The following is a 15400-nucleotide window of genomic DNA, read 5'->3' as shown; positions in this document are numbered from 1 at the left end:
TTTTATTATGGTTGTCATGTCCTCTTGCCTACATTTACGTAACAGATCTGCGTTGGATATCTTGTCGGGCCAGAAGATTCTGAGGATTTGGCGTAAGCTGGTTGTATGAAAGGAAGATAGCTTGGCACGGTCATGATCAGTCATCCTCCAGCATTCAGCTCCATATAGGTGTGTGGATAGTACACAGCTGTTATACAGCTTTAAAATAATACACTTGAGTAATATATACTTCATATTCGTGTTATTATTTGCGGTGGAATCAGGCTCAATTTCTTGACATGTGGAGTTATTGGTATCATCTAGAAATTGAAGCTGATCATACCCATCTATCTTGAGTAGAAGTCAAGGTATTTGCGATTGAAAGAGGTGGGGGTCGCCTGGTGACAAAATTAAAACTAGAGAGACAATTATCCACCAAAGTTTGGTGACTTCCCAAACTTGAGTGTCCTAGGAATCTGCAAGTTTACTCTTTTTTCAATAAAATCCTTCCAGAAATGTTTTTAAATGGACATAAAAGGTGTTGATCAAACAAAAAATTCTATAAAAGTTATCCACTTTGACGAACGCCTGGTTTCACTGTGATGCCACATATTTGGTTTTCATAACAAACCATTGTGCTTTCTTTCCCCCTCCATTTTCTAACTCTGATAAACAATTCATACATGAGCTTCTTCTCAATATATATTTTTTTAATGCCAAAGAAAAAATGACATGCAAAAGAACAAATTTCAGATTTGATATGTTTTTATTGATATATTTGTGAACATTTAAAGTGACAAAACTTAATCCACAAGTTCTTGTCCAGGTCAAAACCATCCACATAGAATGTTCATCATTATTGGAATGACAAAACTACAAAAGTATAATTATGAACCAATTCACCAAAGCAAAATATGAGACCCGACCATATTAACATATAGGCCTACAAGATTTCCATTTTTTACCAAGACCGAAGTAATTAAATTCTCCTTAAATATAAGAAAAAATATATCTGAATGGAATAAAATATAGTTTTAAAAGGCTATTATTATCAAGTGTAGCAATTAGTGTAGTCAGAGTTGTGCGGCAAGCTCATTTAGGCATAATATTATGACCTTCTGAAAAACTTTGTGACCATAAAAACATCTAGCACAAACAATAAAAAAGATAAAGAAAACTTCAGTTTTGCCCTTCCCGATAAAATGAGAGATGTCAAAAAACAATGAATATTGTAGGTGCTTCAATTTCCAAATCACACTCTAAACCTAAAACTAAAATAAGCTCTCCAATAAAGAAAATAAGCAAACAAATGAAGACCCTATTCACAAAAAAGAGAAGAAATATACTATATATAGGATTCAATTTCAAAGGTGACCGAGAATCTTTTACGAGAATATGTGCAGTAATATTAAATTGTTCAAGAAAGCAATGTTTGAAGAGTAATTTTCTTCCATTTTTAATAACTTAATTAGGTAATTCCAGACAACGTATAAAAAGTCACTGGGTTTAGTTAGATAGACTTCAGACTTACATTGGTGCTGTAATAGTAAAGGCCTTACGGCAGTGAGCACAAAAGATGCGAGTTCAATTCTCACATGAGAAAGTCTACTTTATCCTATATCTCTATCTTCTTGCCGGAATGTATTATCCCACTAAACCTGGATTATTCCTGATGAGCAGGGTCAAAGCAGCCCACTTCCTACATAAACTAAATCTGGTCAAAGCAGACTTAAAACATTTACAATTAATCAATCATGTGACTCAAGTTGGGCAACGTTTATTAATGTCGCATATCAAAAGTGCATCATTGTTTGAAAAAAGAAAATAACAACATTAACAATTACCATCCAACAACAAAGACAAAGCTCTCAAAACTGAAACAGTTCAAAAAGTCACTGGTGACATCAAAACTCCAGAACCACCTAACAGTAGTAAATATTTAACAGCAATAAGTATACTCATTTTCACCATTTTTATAAAAAACAGGATTTTCAAATGACTTATCTAAACTTCAGGTAAAACATTCCACCGTAAGAGTCTGAAGACCTTTGTAAACAATTTCAATTGACACTGGAAAATTTTACATCATATTTTACTCTCAAGTCCATCATCACGCTTGAAGTATATGTTATAAACATGACATAAAGCACAACTATTCATATTTAGAATCAGTTCATCATAAGACGTCTTTGTTTTTCTTTGCTGCCCTTGAGAAAAACCAGATACAAAATATGAAACAAAAGGTTTAAATATATGAACTTTAAAAATCTTAATTCTATTCTATTGAGAGAAAGGGACGTGTGACACTTGAAAATATGGGCTTCAAGGACGTTGGGGTAACAATTTTCATTGCACAATCTATATTCTGGAAAACATTAAGCATTCTTTCAATGACATTTCTCAATCCGTTTTCCCATTTATTTATTTTTTTTGCTTCATAGATTAATAAAAACCAACACTTTCATGGGAGAGAAAGGGACAAGTGACACTTGAAAATATGGGCTTCAAGGACGTTGGGGTAACAATTTTCATTGCACAATCTATATTCTGGAAAACATTAAGCATTCTTTCAATGACATTTCTCAATCCGTTTTCCCATTTATTTATTTTTTTTGCTTCATAGATTAATAAAAACCAACACTTTCATGGGAGAGAAAGGGACAAGTGACACTTGAAAATATGGGCTTCAAGGACGTTGGGGTAACAATTTTCATTGCACAATCTATATTCTGGAAAACATTAAGCATTCTTTCAATGACATTTCTCAATCCGTTTTCCCATTTATTTATTTTTTTGCTTCATAGATTAATAAAAACCAACACTTTCATCGGAGAGAAAGGGACGTGTGATACTTGAAAATATGGGCTTCAAGGACGTTGGGGTAACAATTTTCATTGCACAATCTATATTCTGGAAAACATTAAGCATTCTTTCAATGACATTTCTCAATCCGTTTCCCCATTTATTTATTTTTTGCTTCATAGATTAATAAAAACCAACACTTTCATGGACTGCAAATTCTAAATGTTTTTCCAAGACAATGTAAGAATTAAAGGACATTGCGCATCATCCTTCAAAAAAAAGAAACTATGTAACACAGCACAATAATTAGTTCATATTTCTCAGCTTAGCCAAGAAAATTAGGGTTCCTGTTGAATTTTGAGAAACATACTTTTCCTGTACCCCAACAACAATAATTCAGAGCAAAAAAACTCTCTACCGTTATAACTCAAATAATATACCAATCTTTCTAAGTAAGACTGTAAACCTCATGATTGTCTTTTTTTTTTAAAGTGAGATTTATTCATCATGCTGTTAACACTATAGCAGAAACTGAAGACAGTGAATGAAGTTGTTCCCACTGACTATGATGTCAATCAAAGTGAAACTTTGAGAATCATTCGGCTTTGCTACATAGGCTACCCATAAACATCTTAACAAAACTTGTCTGAAAGTTGTTGTTTTTAAATTATCTTCAAATCTCCCTGCCCCCCTCCCCAACCCTACTTTCCCCTTTTTCCCATCTCTCCAGACCTAAATGGACACCAAGCAATGATAATTAATTTGTATACCACCACACAAGGTTACGTCGAGATATATTTTGCATTTACCTGTATCAAAACAATAATAATATGGCACTAGTGCAACAAGTTTTGCTTGCAAAATATTAGGAAGCAAGCTTGTTCTGTCTGTGTCATTGCATTGAATGAAAATATATATATGTCTTTGCTTTGATATGCTTCAGAATCATTATTAGAAAAGAGAATGATGATGGGGCCCTAATTAGATGTTCAGCCTGGCACAGCGACAAATCATAACTAGAATCTGGCAACTGATACTGAAACTTGTTTAAGGGCATTGAATGATGGGCTTGGATACCTAGAATGCTTGTAACCAATAAATCGAGATTATGCATTTGAAAATATAATGGTGTGATTGTTATAGCTTAACAAAATTATTCTGAATAAGACAAACTTGAAATAACAAATTTAAAATTCTGTACTCTCTCAAGTGATTGATGTGCATGATTCATATGAGAATGTCAAGCAATGTCATGAGATGATAACTTTCAAATGGGAGGTCACTAGGGTACATCTCTGAGCATGTCCTAGGTAAATCTGCTCAGAAGTAACAAACAGTGGTGAAACTGCATTATGAACTTGTTACTGTTAACTCATATACAGGGGAGTCTGCTTCAACTGAAACTGCAGGAACGCTGGATTTTCTTCAGTTTAGCTGTGTCTTTGGCTAAGAAAGGAATGCTCAAATATCAAAGATTGTTGACAGTGTAGAGTTGAGAATGCCATGCTTATTGGTAAATTTCACTTTTTGGAAGTTTATTCATATCGACCTCTTTCAGTAACTACAATCTGAGCTTCAGGCCTTATGCATTGTACTTTTTCCTTGACATTTTCCACTTGCTTCATTTACCAAACAGTCACACAGCACAGACGAAAGAATAGATAGGGAAGTGAGAAAGAAAGCCCAATGCTAGTGATGTCATGAAATACAACCCGTGCTGTCACATTGTCATGTGAAGGGTCTAAGTGAACTGTGAACTAAATTCACAAAGACAATAGGTCTAGACCTAGATATAGTTTGTTGGCCCATTAATGTGTGTGATAGATAAGCATAGGCAAACAAATCAATGCCCCTCTCTAGCCTGCAATCAACGTACGTGCATTTTCATGTCTCCTTCTTCTGTTTTGCTATCTTGGAGTACATAAGACTTGATAATTTGTGTTACCTGAAGATTACTCATGAATATTTTGTTGATATACCCTTCAAAGTTCTTTTCCGTTTAGAAATGGGAGCATTTCAGCTGATATAAAGTTTTCTTAAAAATACAAAGAAGGAAATAAATCAGGGATTTTATTTTCTTTTGGTTCGCTGTTTTCGGAATAACTATATTCGATTTAAGTGGACTCCTCTGTTTAAAGTGATTTTACATCACCAATATGTCTTTGTAGGCTTATACATCACAGTAACACTAATTACCATGTAGGATAAATAAAGTGCCTATTTCTTTCTTTATTTTTTTTTCTTTCTAAAATTTCCGGCCATTTTTTAAAACTCTGATCCTTTTAAACCTCTCCTATTACCTGTTAAAAAATACAAAAGTGAGGTGACAATCAAAGAAAAAACACCATTTCAACTCAACAAGAATAGACAATTCTTGAGAGTACAAATACATGGGACAAAAATCCTCAGTATAGCATAAGAACTTTCACTTCACTGTCTACAGGAAGCTTGTTTCAAAGCTTACTCTTTCCATAGCTAGAATATCTGATTTAGACAACACTGTAAGGCAAACAGTCAAACAATTTATGGATACATTTAAATATTTCTACAACATCTCTTCTGCTCAGTGTGAGACTCTGTCATAAGTCGCTTTTCAACTCGAAATCCTTGCAGCTGAAATAGCTGAACATCAGGAAGTAGTGATGAAGTCCTCAAGATCATAAGGAGCATTCAGTCAACAGGCATAGCTTCCAGCCCAAATATGTTGGCTATTCCTGCTTTAGACCTTAGTGCCTGTAAAAAAAAGAAAAAAAAACAATGTAAAGATTCCAGACATGTATAGCAATGCAAAACATTAAAGATTTATTCAGTAGAGAGATCATTGTTTAAGAGGACCTGACATCAATTATAATTATCTCACCTAATTGAAAGCAGACAGGATTCTGAGAACAGTAATAAAAACTAGGGCATTCCTTGGGACTATGCCTGAAAGTAAGTTGAGCCATTATTCTGATAGAGAATGGTTAGGTAAAACTGCAAAAAAAAAAGTACAACTATTGTTTGTTCATTTTAGTAGAGGTTTTACAGCGCTCGCAACTGCATAAGGTCATATGAGCGCCAGAAGATTAGATGTGTTACAAGAGAGTAACAAACATAAAAAAGAAGAAGGGGAGATAAGGATGACAGATGTTTGATAGGAAAGAAGAAGCAAACTGCACAAGAGCACCCACCAACCCCCCACGTACAACTATTATACCATAACATTTTGCTTAAAATGAGCACTTTCAATAAACATAAGCAGGGTATTAGTAAAGAAATAAGTCAAAGGAAAATGTACACAACAGAGACAAGGCATTTTCAAACTCTGATTAAAATCTACAGTAAAGACAACCATAAGGCTTTTAAAGAAATTTTAATAGTAAGCTGATGACTTCACACCTCTGTTACAGAAAAGCCTGCTTAGGTCTGTTGATACTTTGCCAGGTGGCATTGGTTTTTAGCTTTAGTAACAGTTTTACGGCACTTGCAACACAATAAGGTGTCGAAGATTAGAGGTGTTACAAGAGAGTAATAAACATAAAAAAGGAGGAGTGATAAAGACAATAGTTGTTGGATAGGAAAGAAGGAGCAAACCACACCAGAGCACCCGCCAACCACCCATGACATTGATTTAAGTCCCTAACACTGCTTTATTGAATTTAGGCTGTTTGGAGAGTTTGAATAACTCATTACATTCTTGGACCAGTCTTGCTAGAGAATGGATGACAAATTCAGAGGTGTGGCCTCTGAACTAACTTACTTTGTTTAACACTTTTCCCCACTGGACACCAGTTGGCAACGATAAGAAGCCACCACTTCCCTCAACAGTACGCCAATCAGCGACGTTGTGATATAGCAACAAAAACGTTGTAGCAATGATCTCCTTTTTAAGACTCGCGCACTTGTAAAAGTTGCAATTTTCTGTCTGAACGGTTTGTGTGGACTTTGAGTGCAAAATTCAGTTTGTTTACAACTGGAGTGAATCTCTTTCTTTTTAATGTCGAGCAGACCTAGCATTGGTACTGCTATACACTGATGACATGATGAGGATTTGGGTGATGAATGAGGTAGATCTAATTGTTTTAGTTCCGATTTTAATTTCTTTTTTGGTGGACATGCGATTGTTAAGTTTAATCTTCTCAATGTGCTGAAAATTCCATAATGATTGGGACATTTTTTGCAGAAATACAGGTAGGTATAGCAGTGATGTACCCCATCTGCATACTGATGCATGAGGACAAAGGTTTTGTGCTCTGCACCCTGGGTGAGTGGAAGGTGTTAAAGAGGAATTAAATCCATACGATTTCATACCCTGTTGTCGCAGCTATTGATCCCGGAGCCCAACGGCTTCCCTTGCCCTTCATAAAATGGTTAAAAACAAGTGCACAGGCACTGTGTAATAGTAGGTTTGTTCCTAAAAAATACAACTTGGAAAATGTGTCTGCAGCATTCTCAGGACTTGGTCACCAAAATATTTAATAACTTCACTGAACTCTGCCATGCAAATTTAATGAGCTTTTAAAGACTTTAACACTTTTATCTAATGAATTCTTTTTTTGGAGACCCCTGCTAAGAATGCATATTCCCCCTCTCCCCCCCAGTTCCATAAGTCTGAATTATCTTTTACCAATTTATAATTAACTTGACTGACCTCCAAAGCCTTCAGCATTTTCTTGTAGGCCTCTTTGTCCTTCTTTCTCGTTGGATCCTCCACACAGTCTTCAATTTTCACTGCAACATGGATTCTGTGCAACTGGCGACAGTTTCCTACAACAACAAAAAGGACATAATTTTAGTCAACATTGACAGCATCCGCAGTCATACTTCACATATTTTGCAAATACTTTATACATTTTCTTCACTTACGCAATACATTTATGGTCCCCAATCAAAGAACTTTACAACGTAAACCACGTCTCTTTGTTTGAGGTTCTTCTGTGTTGTCCTGTGGGTTTGAAGCCCCTTACAGCACTGAAAGGATAAACAAATTGACAGACTCCAATTTAATCATTATGATCTCTGATCTAATCAAGACAAATGAGAACTAACAACCCCCCTCATCCCCTCCTTTTCAATCCCCTCCCCTCAAAAATAAAAACACCACCACCTCTCCGCCACCTTCTCTACAACACACCTTGTACAGTCAGTAGTGCTTTTGCCTCCACAAATGTGCCATGGATAATCAATATCTTCAGGTTCTTGAGGCCAGCACGAGTCAAGGCCGTGACAAGGTCAGCCGTTATGGGCAGACAATGGTCAAAGTGCATGGTGCGAAGGTGCTGGCAGGACTGGACTGTAGACACAGAAATAAAACATCTTGTTTTTCTTTGGGGGGCATTTCTGTCAGAATCTTAAAAGCAAAACTAGAAACGAAATTTGCTTCTCCCTACAGAAATTTCTCTCATGATTGCATGTATACAAAACCAATTTATCCATTAACAGTAAATAATAGTGAAAAGCAGTAGTGATATGTCTAAACAAATACTAGCAATTATTCTAAAAAGTCTACATTTTATTACCTTGTGATTATAGCCCTTGTTGCTAAGTAGGCCATTGTATGACAAAAAATATTAGTTGTAGTGAGTGCAAAAAGGTTTATGTTCTACACTCTGCTTTGTCATTCTCAGTGTTACTTACTGAAAAGAAATTTCTGCAACATTGCATAAGCTATCTGAATCAGTCACTGAAACATACACAAGGAGGCCCATTCACCCACCTAGAGGTAAGAGACCAGCCATATCAAATTCTTTGCCACCGAGCCCAATCTCCTGGAGGTCTCTGTAGAACTGAGCAATCTGCAGGAGACATCTGTTGTTCATAGTGCTGGTCTTGATGCTGAGAAGAACAAACATACAGCATGATGCAACACTGAGAAACTGCAAAACAGGTCATACATTGCTGGGTTTTGGGGTTCTTTTTATTTAACATGAATGGCTTTCACATTTCTAAAAACGTATGCTTGTCATTTATATTAACATTAATCAAGAATCCTACTGAGATGAATATTTTTTACATTGAACAGCTGAAAAAAGACAAGTGACGCTGTGGTTAGAAAGTTGAAATTTCTACTTTCATAAACTGATAACATGAGTGCATTCCAAAAGTAACAAAGAGAGTGAAGAAATAAGAACAACTATGCTAAACCACTATTGTGCAACAGGTTGCCAATTTGATCTGTAACTTGGAAATTGAGATTTGAATCTGAGTGGGGTTTGAACACGGATAGGAGACTGAGACCCCTTCTTTTGAAATGACCCATCTATCTTGACTGTTTAATGTTAGACTCCTTGATACACCATTTTGAAAATTGACATATTGCTACCTCAGAACTACGAAGTTCTATCTGAAATTTTTGGCCGTTTGGAGTCACCAATACCATGAGATCAAAAAACAAATGCTTTATCTGCTCTATCAAAATCGTAAGAATATTCAGAGTGGTTATCAAGATATTCAAAGAATTGCATTGGAAAAAGATTGACACATTGTGAAACTAAAAATTTTGACATCAAATTTCTCAAAACTAGGTATTGAGCAGATAAAACTTTGTAATTCTGAGGTAGCGATATGACAAAGTCTTACACTGAGCAGTCGCTCAGTTGCATGTTGCTTTAGGTGGATGTTAACATTCAACACAGACAAAAAAATTTAACTACCATGGCTGCAGAGGTTGCACAAAGAGAGATGTTATCCCAGGACAGCCTCCGCCCAATGCAAACATCAGCTGTCCACTGGCATGGTCTATTCGACTCCTGTAGGTCAGCCGAGTCAGCAGACGGCAGTAACCACTCACCAGCCACAAACACCTGAGGAGAGAAAATGTCAGCTGATTACACTGTGAAAAAGATACAGTAAGGTCTGATTAAATAGAATACATTTAATCCAAAAACTGCAGTAAACTGAAAAATCACCAATAATCACCAATTTTTTTCTTTCTTATATTCAAGCAGCCTTTCTAAACCAAAAACCCTGCTAAACCAAAGAAAATCCGACGGTCTCACAGATTTTGATTTAACTGGACTCCACTGCATTATATCTTAAAAGAATAAGCTGACTCACTTATTAGTCAATATATCTAACTAACTTACATATTCGTTATATTGAACTAGCTTACATATTAGTGAGTAGGAGCCGATTACGTATTGCAGAGTATATTGATCCCATCTACATATCAATGTGTATATATTGAACTAATTTACAAATCAATGATGAAAGTGAGCTAATTTACTTTCAGGAAGTAAAATGAGCTCACACACATTGATGAGCATATTAAGCTAATTTAGTATACTGAGCTGAGTTATTAAAGTTATTATACAAGGGAGTACATTCAGGTAACTGGCTTATGACTGACTGATTATTTATGTTTTATGCCACCAATAGCTAGATTTAGATTATTTAAGAGGATGACTGCATCCATTCTGCCTGGCAAGGCCAACCCGAGCTGAGAGGGGTACGGGATTCCACCAACCTAAGCTGAGACTGATACAAAATCCAAACATATATACAGAGATACCCAATAAAATACTTTCCAAAACAGAAATCAATATCACATCTTCTGCATGCAACAGCGAAGAGCCTAACTTTCACATTACAGTACCAGCTTAACATTACTCTTACAAGTCGTAGGCTTCTTCTCTATTTTGTAGCAGCAAGTTTAGTTTAAACTATTAAGCTATACATGGGAACATAGAGAGTTTTCATCGTAAAAAGATAAGTTTTAAGCTACAAGTTTGTATTTCCAACTAAAGTATTCAGAAAAAAATGAAAAGTTGATTTCAAGAGGATAAATTTATAGTACAGACAAGCAGATATTTTATTGGTATGAGGAAAACAAGAAAATACAATCAAGAATGCAGCATATAGTCAGTTGATGTATCGACTTCTAAGATTTAAGGAAATTGAGCAAACGTACTTATCAGTGAGTACATTGTCACAGTCCTCAATGTGGAGAGAAGTCAAGGTATCTTGGCTAGCAGATAGCACTCTCTCCAAGCCTTGTTCCAAACTGCCCCTATTGAGAAAGAACAAAATGGATGACATTGCATATTATTCTAAACTGCCGCTAAAGAGAAAGAACAAAATGGATGGCATTGCATGTATTGCTCTGAACTGCCCCTTATGAGAAAGATCAAAGAGGATGAAACTGCATTATTTGCATATTGTTTTGAACAGTCACTATTGAGTAAAAACAAAATGGATGACATTGCAAGTTCAATTCTATTGAGAAAGACGTAGCATACATAAAACAAAAAGGCAACATGATTTCTCACTCTGAACTACAAAAAAGCATTATTTGGACCAGATTTGGAATTAATCATATTGAACTTTTTGGTGTCATTGACAAAACCATGGTTGGCTCTAAACTAAGATCAGGCTTTGTGTTCATGTTACAGTTCAACTCTTCTGTTTGTGGAAAATTCTTTAAAAAAATAATATCAGTTCTTGAGGGTCATAAGCAAATAACAAATCTTTTAAATTGCAAGTTCTTAATCAGAGAAATTGGTTGCCTGAGATTGAGAAATATGAAAAAAAGTGACAAAAGATACATAGAGTAGGTATAATAATTGTTTTAGCATAAACTAAGTGCAGATAATAACATTGTTACAAATATCAGCCACTAAGTGCAGATAATAACATTGTTACAAATATCAGGCACAACATTACAATCAAAAACATTTTTCATTCGTAACATTACCTGGTGGCTGCAGCAAAACTGTCAGGAGTTTCATCTGCAGACATAGCTCTGCTTCTCAAACCTGAAGCGAAAAAATTGCTTTCCTGAGAGACTGAGGGAAGACTGCTGATAATCTTTGGTCATTTTTATGTAAATTTTCTAAAAGACACTACGATAGCCATTAATAAATAAGTGAAATGAATGCTCTCTTTTAATTCTTTTTTCTGAATCATTAACCTATTGCACATGACAAAAGACACAATAGTTTCACCTTGAAGACTTTTTTTTTGTTTATGACTTAAGATCTTGAATCATCAAGACAAAAAGCTTGAAGTGAAACTTAACACCTTTAACAAAACACAAATCTCATTTGTGACAAAAAGGCTACTACATAAGACAGGCTGATTGTAAAGAGAAACAAACGCTTTTTTGAAAAACAGTATCAGAACCACACTTCCATTAAATACATACATGTATCTGCCGTGTGTCATTTCCATTAATTTTCTCTTCCACTTACAATATTCATAAAGAATGCATAAAATGGTCTCAGGTTACAAAGACTAAGAAACAAATAGAAAACTCTGCAAAGCTGCTAACAGAAATACTTTTCAAGGAGCTGAGTATTACATAAGTCACTTACATTATTTGAAGCCAAGTTTACACATTTTATTCACAGAAAGCATGATAATCAGTTGTTTCTCATAATAAAATACTTGTATAACAATTATATCATTTTGAAAGTTAAAGGAACCTTCTTCCAGTGTTTACAACTATATAAACATTTAAACAACCACATTACAAAAAGTACATGCAGGTAGTCAGGGGGAAAGGAAAGAGATTACAAAGGACAGACCTTGCTTGACACAAGCAATGTATCAGGTTGGTGAAAAATTACATCATGACAAACATGGTTAGTAGTGTGGAAGTCGTACGTTTGAGGAAAAGGTGTTAAAGAAACCAACAACAGAGCATGATTTTTAGAAAAACTCTTAGATATTCTTTAACGCTTTTCCAAGCACTGAACAAAATTTTTCTTTTAATGGATAGTCACAACAAAATAAAAAAACTTGTGATGATATTGAACAGCAGCTTGAGGCAAGTCATCATGATAAAAGCTCTGAAAAGACATAGAAGGAGCAAACTACATGAGGGAGCTACCATGTAACACGTTGCTTAGAAGCTGAACAAAGACGTAGGACATGCAGTTAAGTTGGGAAGTGTCATCATTATCTCTATTGTGAGAGTGGGGCCAATGAAGCAGACAACATAATCTGAAAAACAAGCTTTGGCAACGTGAAAAGTTCTACCTGTCTTTTTTCACAATACCGTATCTAATAACACACAGGCTTAAAACAAATAGAGTAATAATACCAGTGTTTCAATATGAGTTACTTAGCCCGCAAGATATCATTGAGTAACAACATAAAAGCATTAGCTGCTCATTTTCATTTTCTAATTTAAAAAATGTTAAAAATAAAATCAAAGGCAAAATTTTGTTTTAACCCAAGACAGTTCAATTAATCAGCATGCACCAAACAAGAAGTAATGTCACAACATCACATATTTATCAAATCAAATGCATAGATACTTCAACAATACTTTAATTCTTAATCAAGCCATTTCAGACAAAGACAACAGATTCATACATTGATACTGGTTATGAAAACAGGGGAAAATGAAAGATACATGTACCCCAGTCTCTATAACAGTTATAGTACATGGTGTTTGCTTCACTCCCATAATCTTTCATCACTTCGTCTTTCTTCATCATGCTTATCTGATGTTTACCTAAATGAACTTAACCGGTATCATAAATTCACTTGGTGACATCGGTCTGTTTTACTTCTATCCACTTGATGCCACGAAATAAAACATACATCATGTCCACAGAGAGTAAGTACATGTAAATGTATGTACAAAGCAGAGGGAGACTATATGCTCATATACATAAAACTCAAGAGTCTGTTTAAAAAATAGATTATGATGCTTTTAATTTTAAAACACAGTATCTTAGGGGGAGGGGAAGGGGGGAATGAGGAGGGATGCCGGAAATTGCTAGCAAAATTAGAGAACGCCAACAAACCATAATATGTTTATGCAGATAAACACACCACTTTAGGAAAGGGAAAGGGACTGTTCTCTGTGACAAGTTGTGGTGTTTGTGACCATTGCAAGCTGCAGGCTATAATTTCTTTACTTTTCTCTCTTTTCACTTCTTTTTATCGCATCACCAGGCTATCTACCGCGTACACAAACAAAAGGTATTACTTCTCTTCCTCCTTGAACGTTAAGTAAAGATCATCATCATTTCATGATGGACTAACATTTATGCTACTGTACCTTTACTTTGAAAAACTGAGTTCACACAGCTTGAGACACAAACATCTGCATAGACTTCTTAGTGTTTCTAAAAAACATTTAACATTTAGACACATGCCCAAGTCAAACTGATTATAAATACACTCAGTGAGTAGCACCCCAATCAATATCTCACCATGCATCAGAAGCTCCTGAACAATCATAAGAAATTCGGACAGTTAGTTCAGCAAGCTCATAATAGTCAAGCACTAAATATAAAGGGGATTACATAATAAAATGTCATTAATCAAGGAATTTACCGAATAAAAACTATCTATAACTACAGTGAAAATTCTGCTAAAGAAAAGGTGATTTGATTACGTTCAAGCTGAACTTTAGAATAAAATTATAGACCCTACAGTAGTAAACAAACAGAAAAAATCTATGTGATGAATTAATTCCATAACTAAAAAAACAATCTTTTCTTGAAAAAAAAGGAACTAATATTCAAGTTGTTGCCGAGTAGTTCTACACATTCCGTCATATGACAAGAGTCACATGACCTTAGGTACAGATAGAAATGACAATAACAAGGAAGAGAAGAGGAATGCGAAGACCATAACCAAAGAGCACCCGCCAGCCACCAATAGATTCCAATGCTGCTGAGGTCAAACCAAACTTGAATAATATTTGAAGCCCAAACAACAACTCACAATGAATCATAATGCTAATACCGCACCAGTCAAATTACCATAATCACAATCAGAGAAAAGGTGACTTGATTATATTCAAGCTGAACTGTTGATAAATATTTGTTACTTTAGCCTCAAAATCTTAGTACCACTTGTGCAGGGTCAAACATTTAAAAAAAGAACTGAGTATTCATAATACAGTGATCTTCAGCTAAAAGCTTGTACCTCGCTAACAAGAAAAGCTTGCTCTTACGAAATGTGCCATTATGTAAATCTCGAAGACCAGTAAACCAGTAAACCAGTAAACCAGAATGAGTATTCTGTCATCTGATCTCCTACAGTGGGTTGCATTATAGAACTGAGCTCACCCCCAGAGTGTTAAGTTTTCCTACTTCAAGCGATCACAGACAATGACCATCATAATTCCAGAATAGCTCTCTCACAATCTCTGCCCACCACACCATGGCCAGTCAATAGCTTTCCTTATTGTGTAATTCTGCCTCACACCTTGTCCCTATACGTCCTTTTCTCCAAGGCACACCATTAATTTCAAGTAATAAAAGAGGGCACATGGTGTTTGCTTCACTTCCATCAGATCTAAGCCAAAGAGTCATTTTACGACTGATCTGTTTCTGACACTAGCACAGGATTGATTGTGCTACGGAGTTCTCAATCTGGTATGTGCACTTAAGAGTGATGATAACAAAAATTTTAGTTCCCCACTAGTGACGTGCTTTACTTTAAGGCAAACCATGCTTTTATCTGGCATGCTATTAGTCGGAGACCAATGTACATGTACATTTACACTCTTGTCTGAATTCCAAGAAGACAAAGTCTGATGAGCTAAGAAAAAAAATCAACGAAAAGATAAACTAGTACATGAGTTCCTAGTGAAAGGAATTGCACACAAACACATACACACACACACACACACACACACACACACACACACACACACACATACACACACACACACACA

The 15400-nt window shown here is 35.4% G+C and overlaps 1 protein-coding gene across 1 annotated transcript in view; it reads right to left on the bottom strand.

Moving 5' to 3' along the window:
- Positions 1 to 5023: 5023 nt before the first annotated feature.
- Positions 5024 to 15400, bottom strand: part of LOC101851315 — a 24196-nt gene continuing 13819 nt past the window's right edge. Inside the window, exons 9-16 of the mRNA XM_035970702.1 lie at positions 13926 to 13941; positions 11453 to 11513; positions 10670 to 10768; positions 9414 to 9563; positions 8477 to 8595; positions 7895 to 8053; positions 7412 to 7527; positions 5024 to 5514 (exon numbers count right to left, since the gene is read on the bottom strand). Coding sequence (XP_035826595.1) covers positions 5452 to 5514; positions 7412 to 7527; positions 7895 to 8053; positions 8477 to 8595; positions 9414 to 9563; positions 10670 to 10768; positions 11453 to 11513; positions 13926 to 13941 — 783 coding nt within the window. The 3' untranslated portion in view covers positions 5024 to 5451. The remainder of the gene's footprint in view (positions 5515 to 7411; positions 7528 to 7894; positions 8054 to 8476; positions 8596 to 9413; positions 9564 to 10669; positions 10769 to 11452; positions 11514 to 13925; positions 13942 to 15400) is intronic.

The sequence above is a fragment of the Aplysia californica genome, unplaced genomic scaffold (genome assembly GCF_000002075.1).
Source record: "Aplysia californica isolate F4 #8 unplaced genomic scaffold, AplCal3.0 scaffold00013, whole genome shotgun sequence".
NCBI classification, from domain to species: Eukaryota; Metazoa; Mollusca; class Gastropoda; order Aplysiida; family Aplysiidae; genus Aplysia; species Aplysia californica.
The sequence above is the reverse complement of the archived record's forward strand: the minus strand, read 5'-3'. Positions and strand labels throughout refer to the sequence as shown.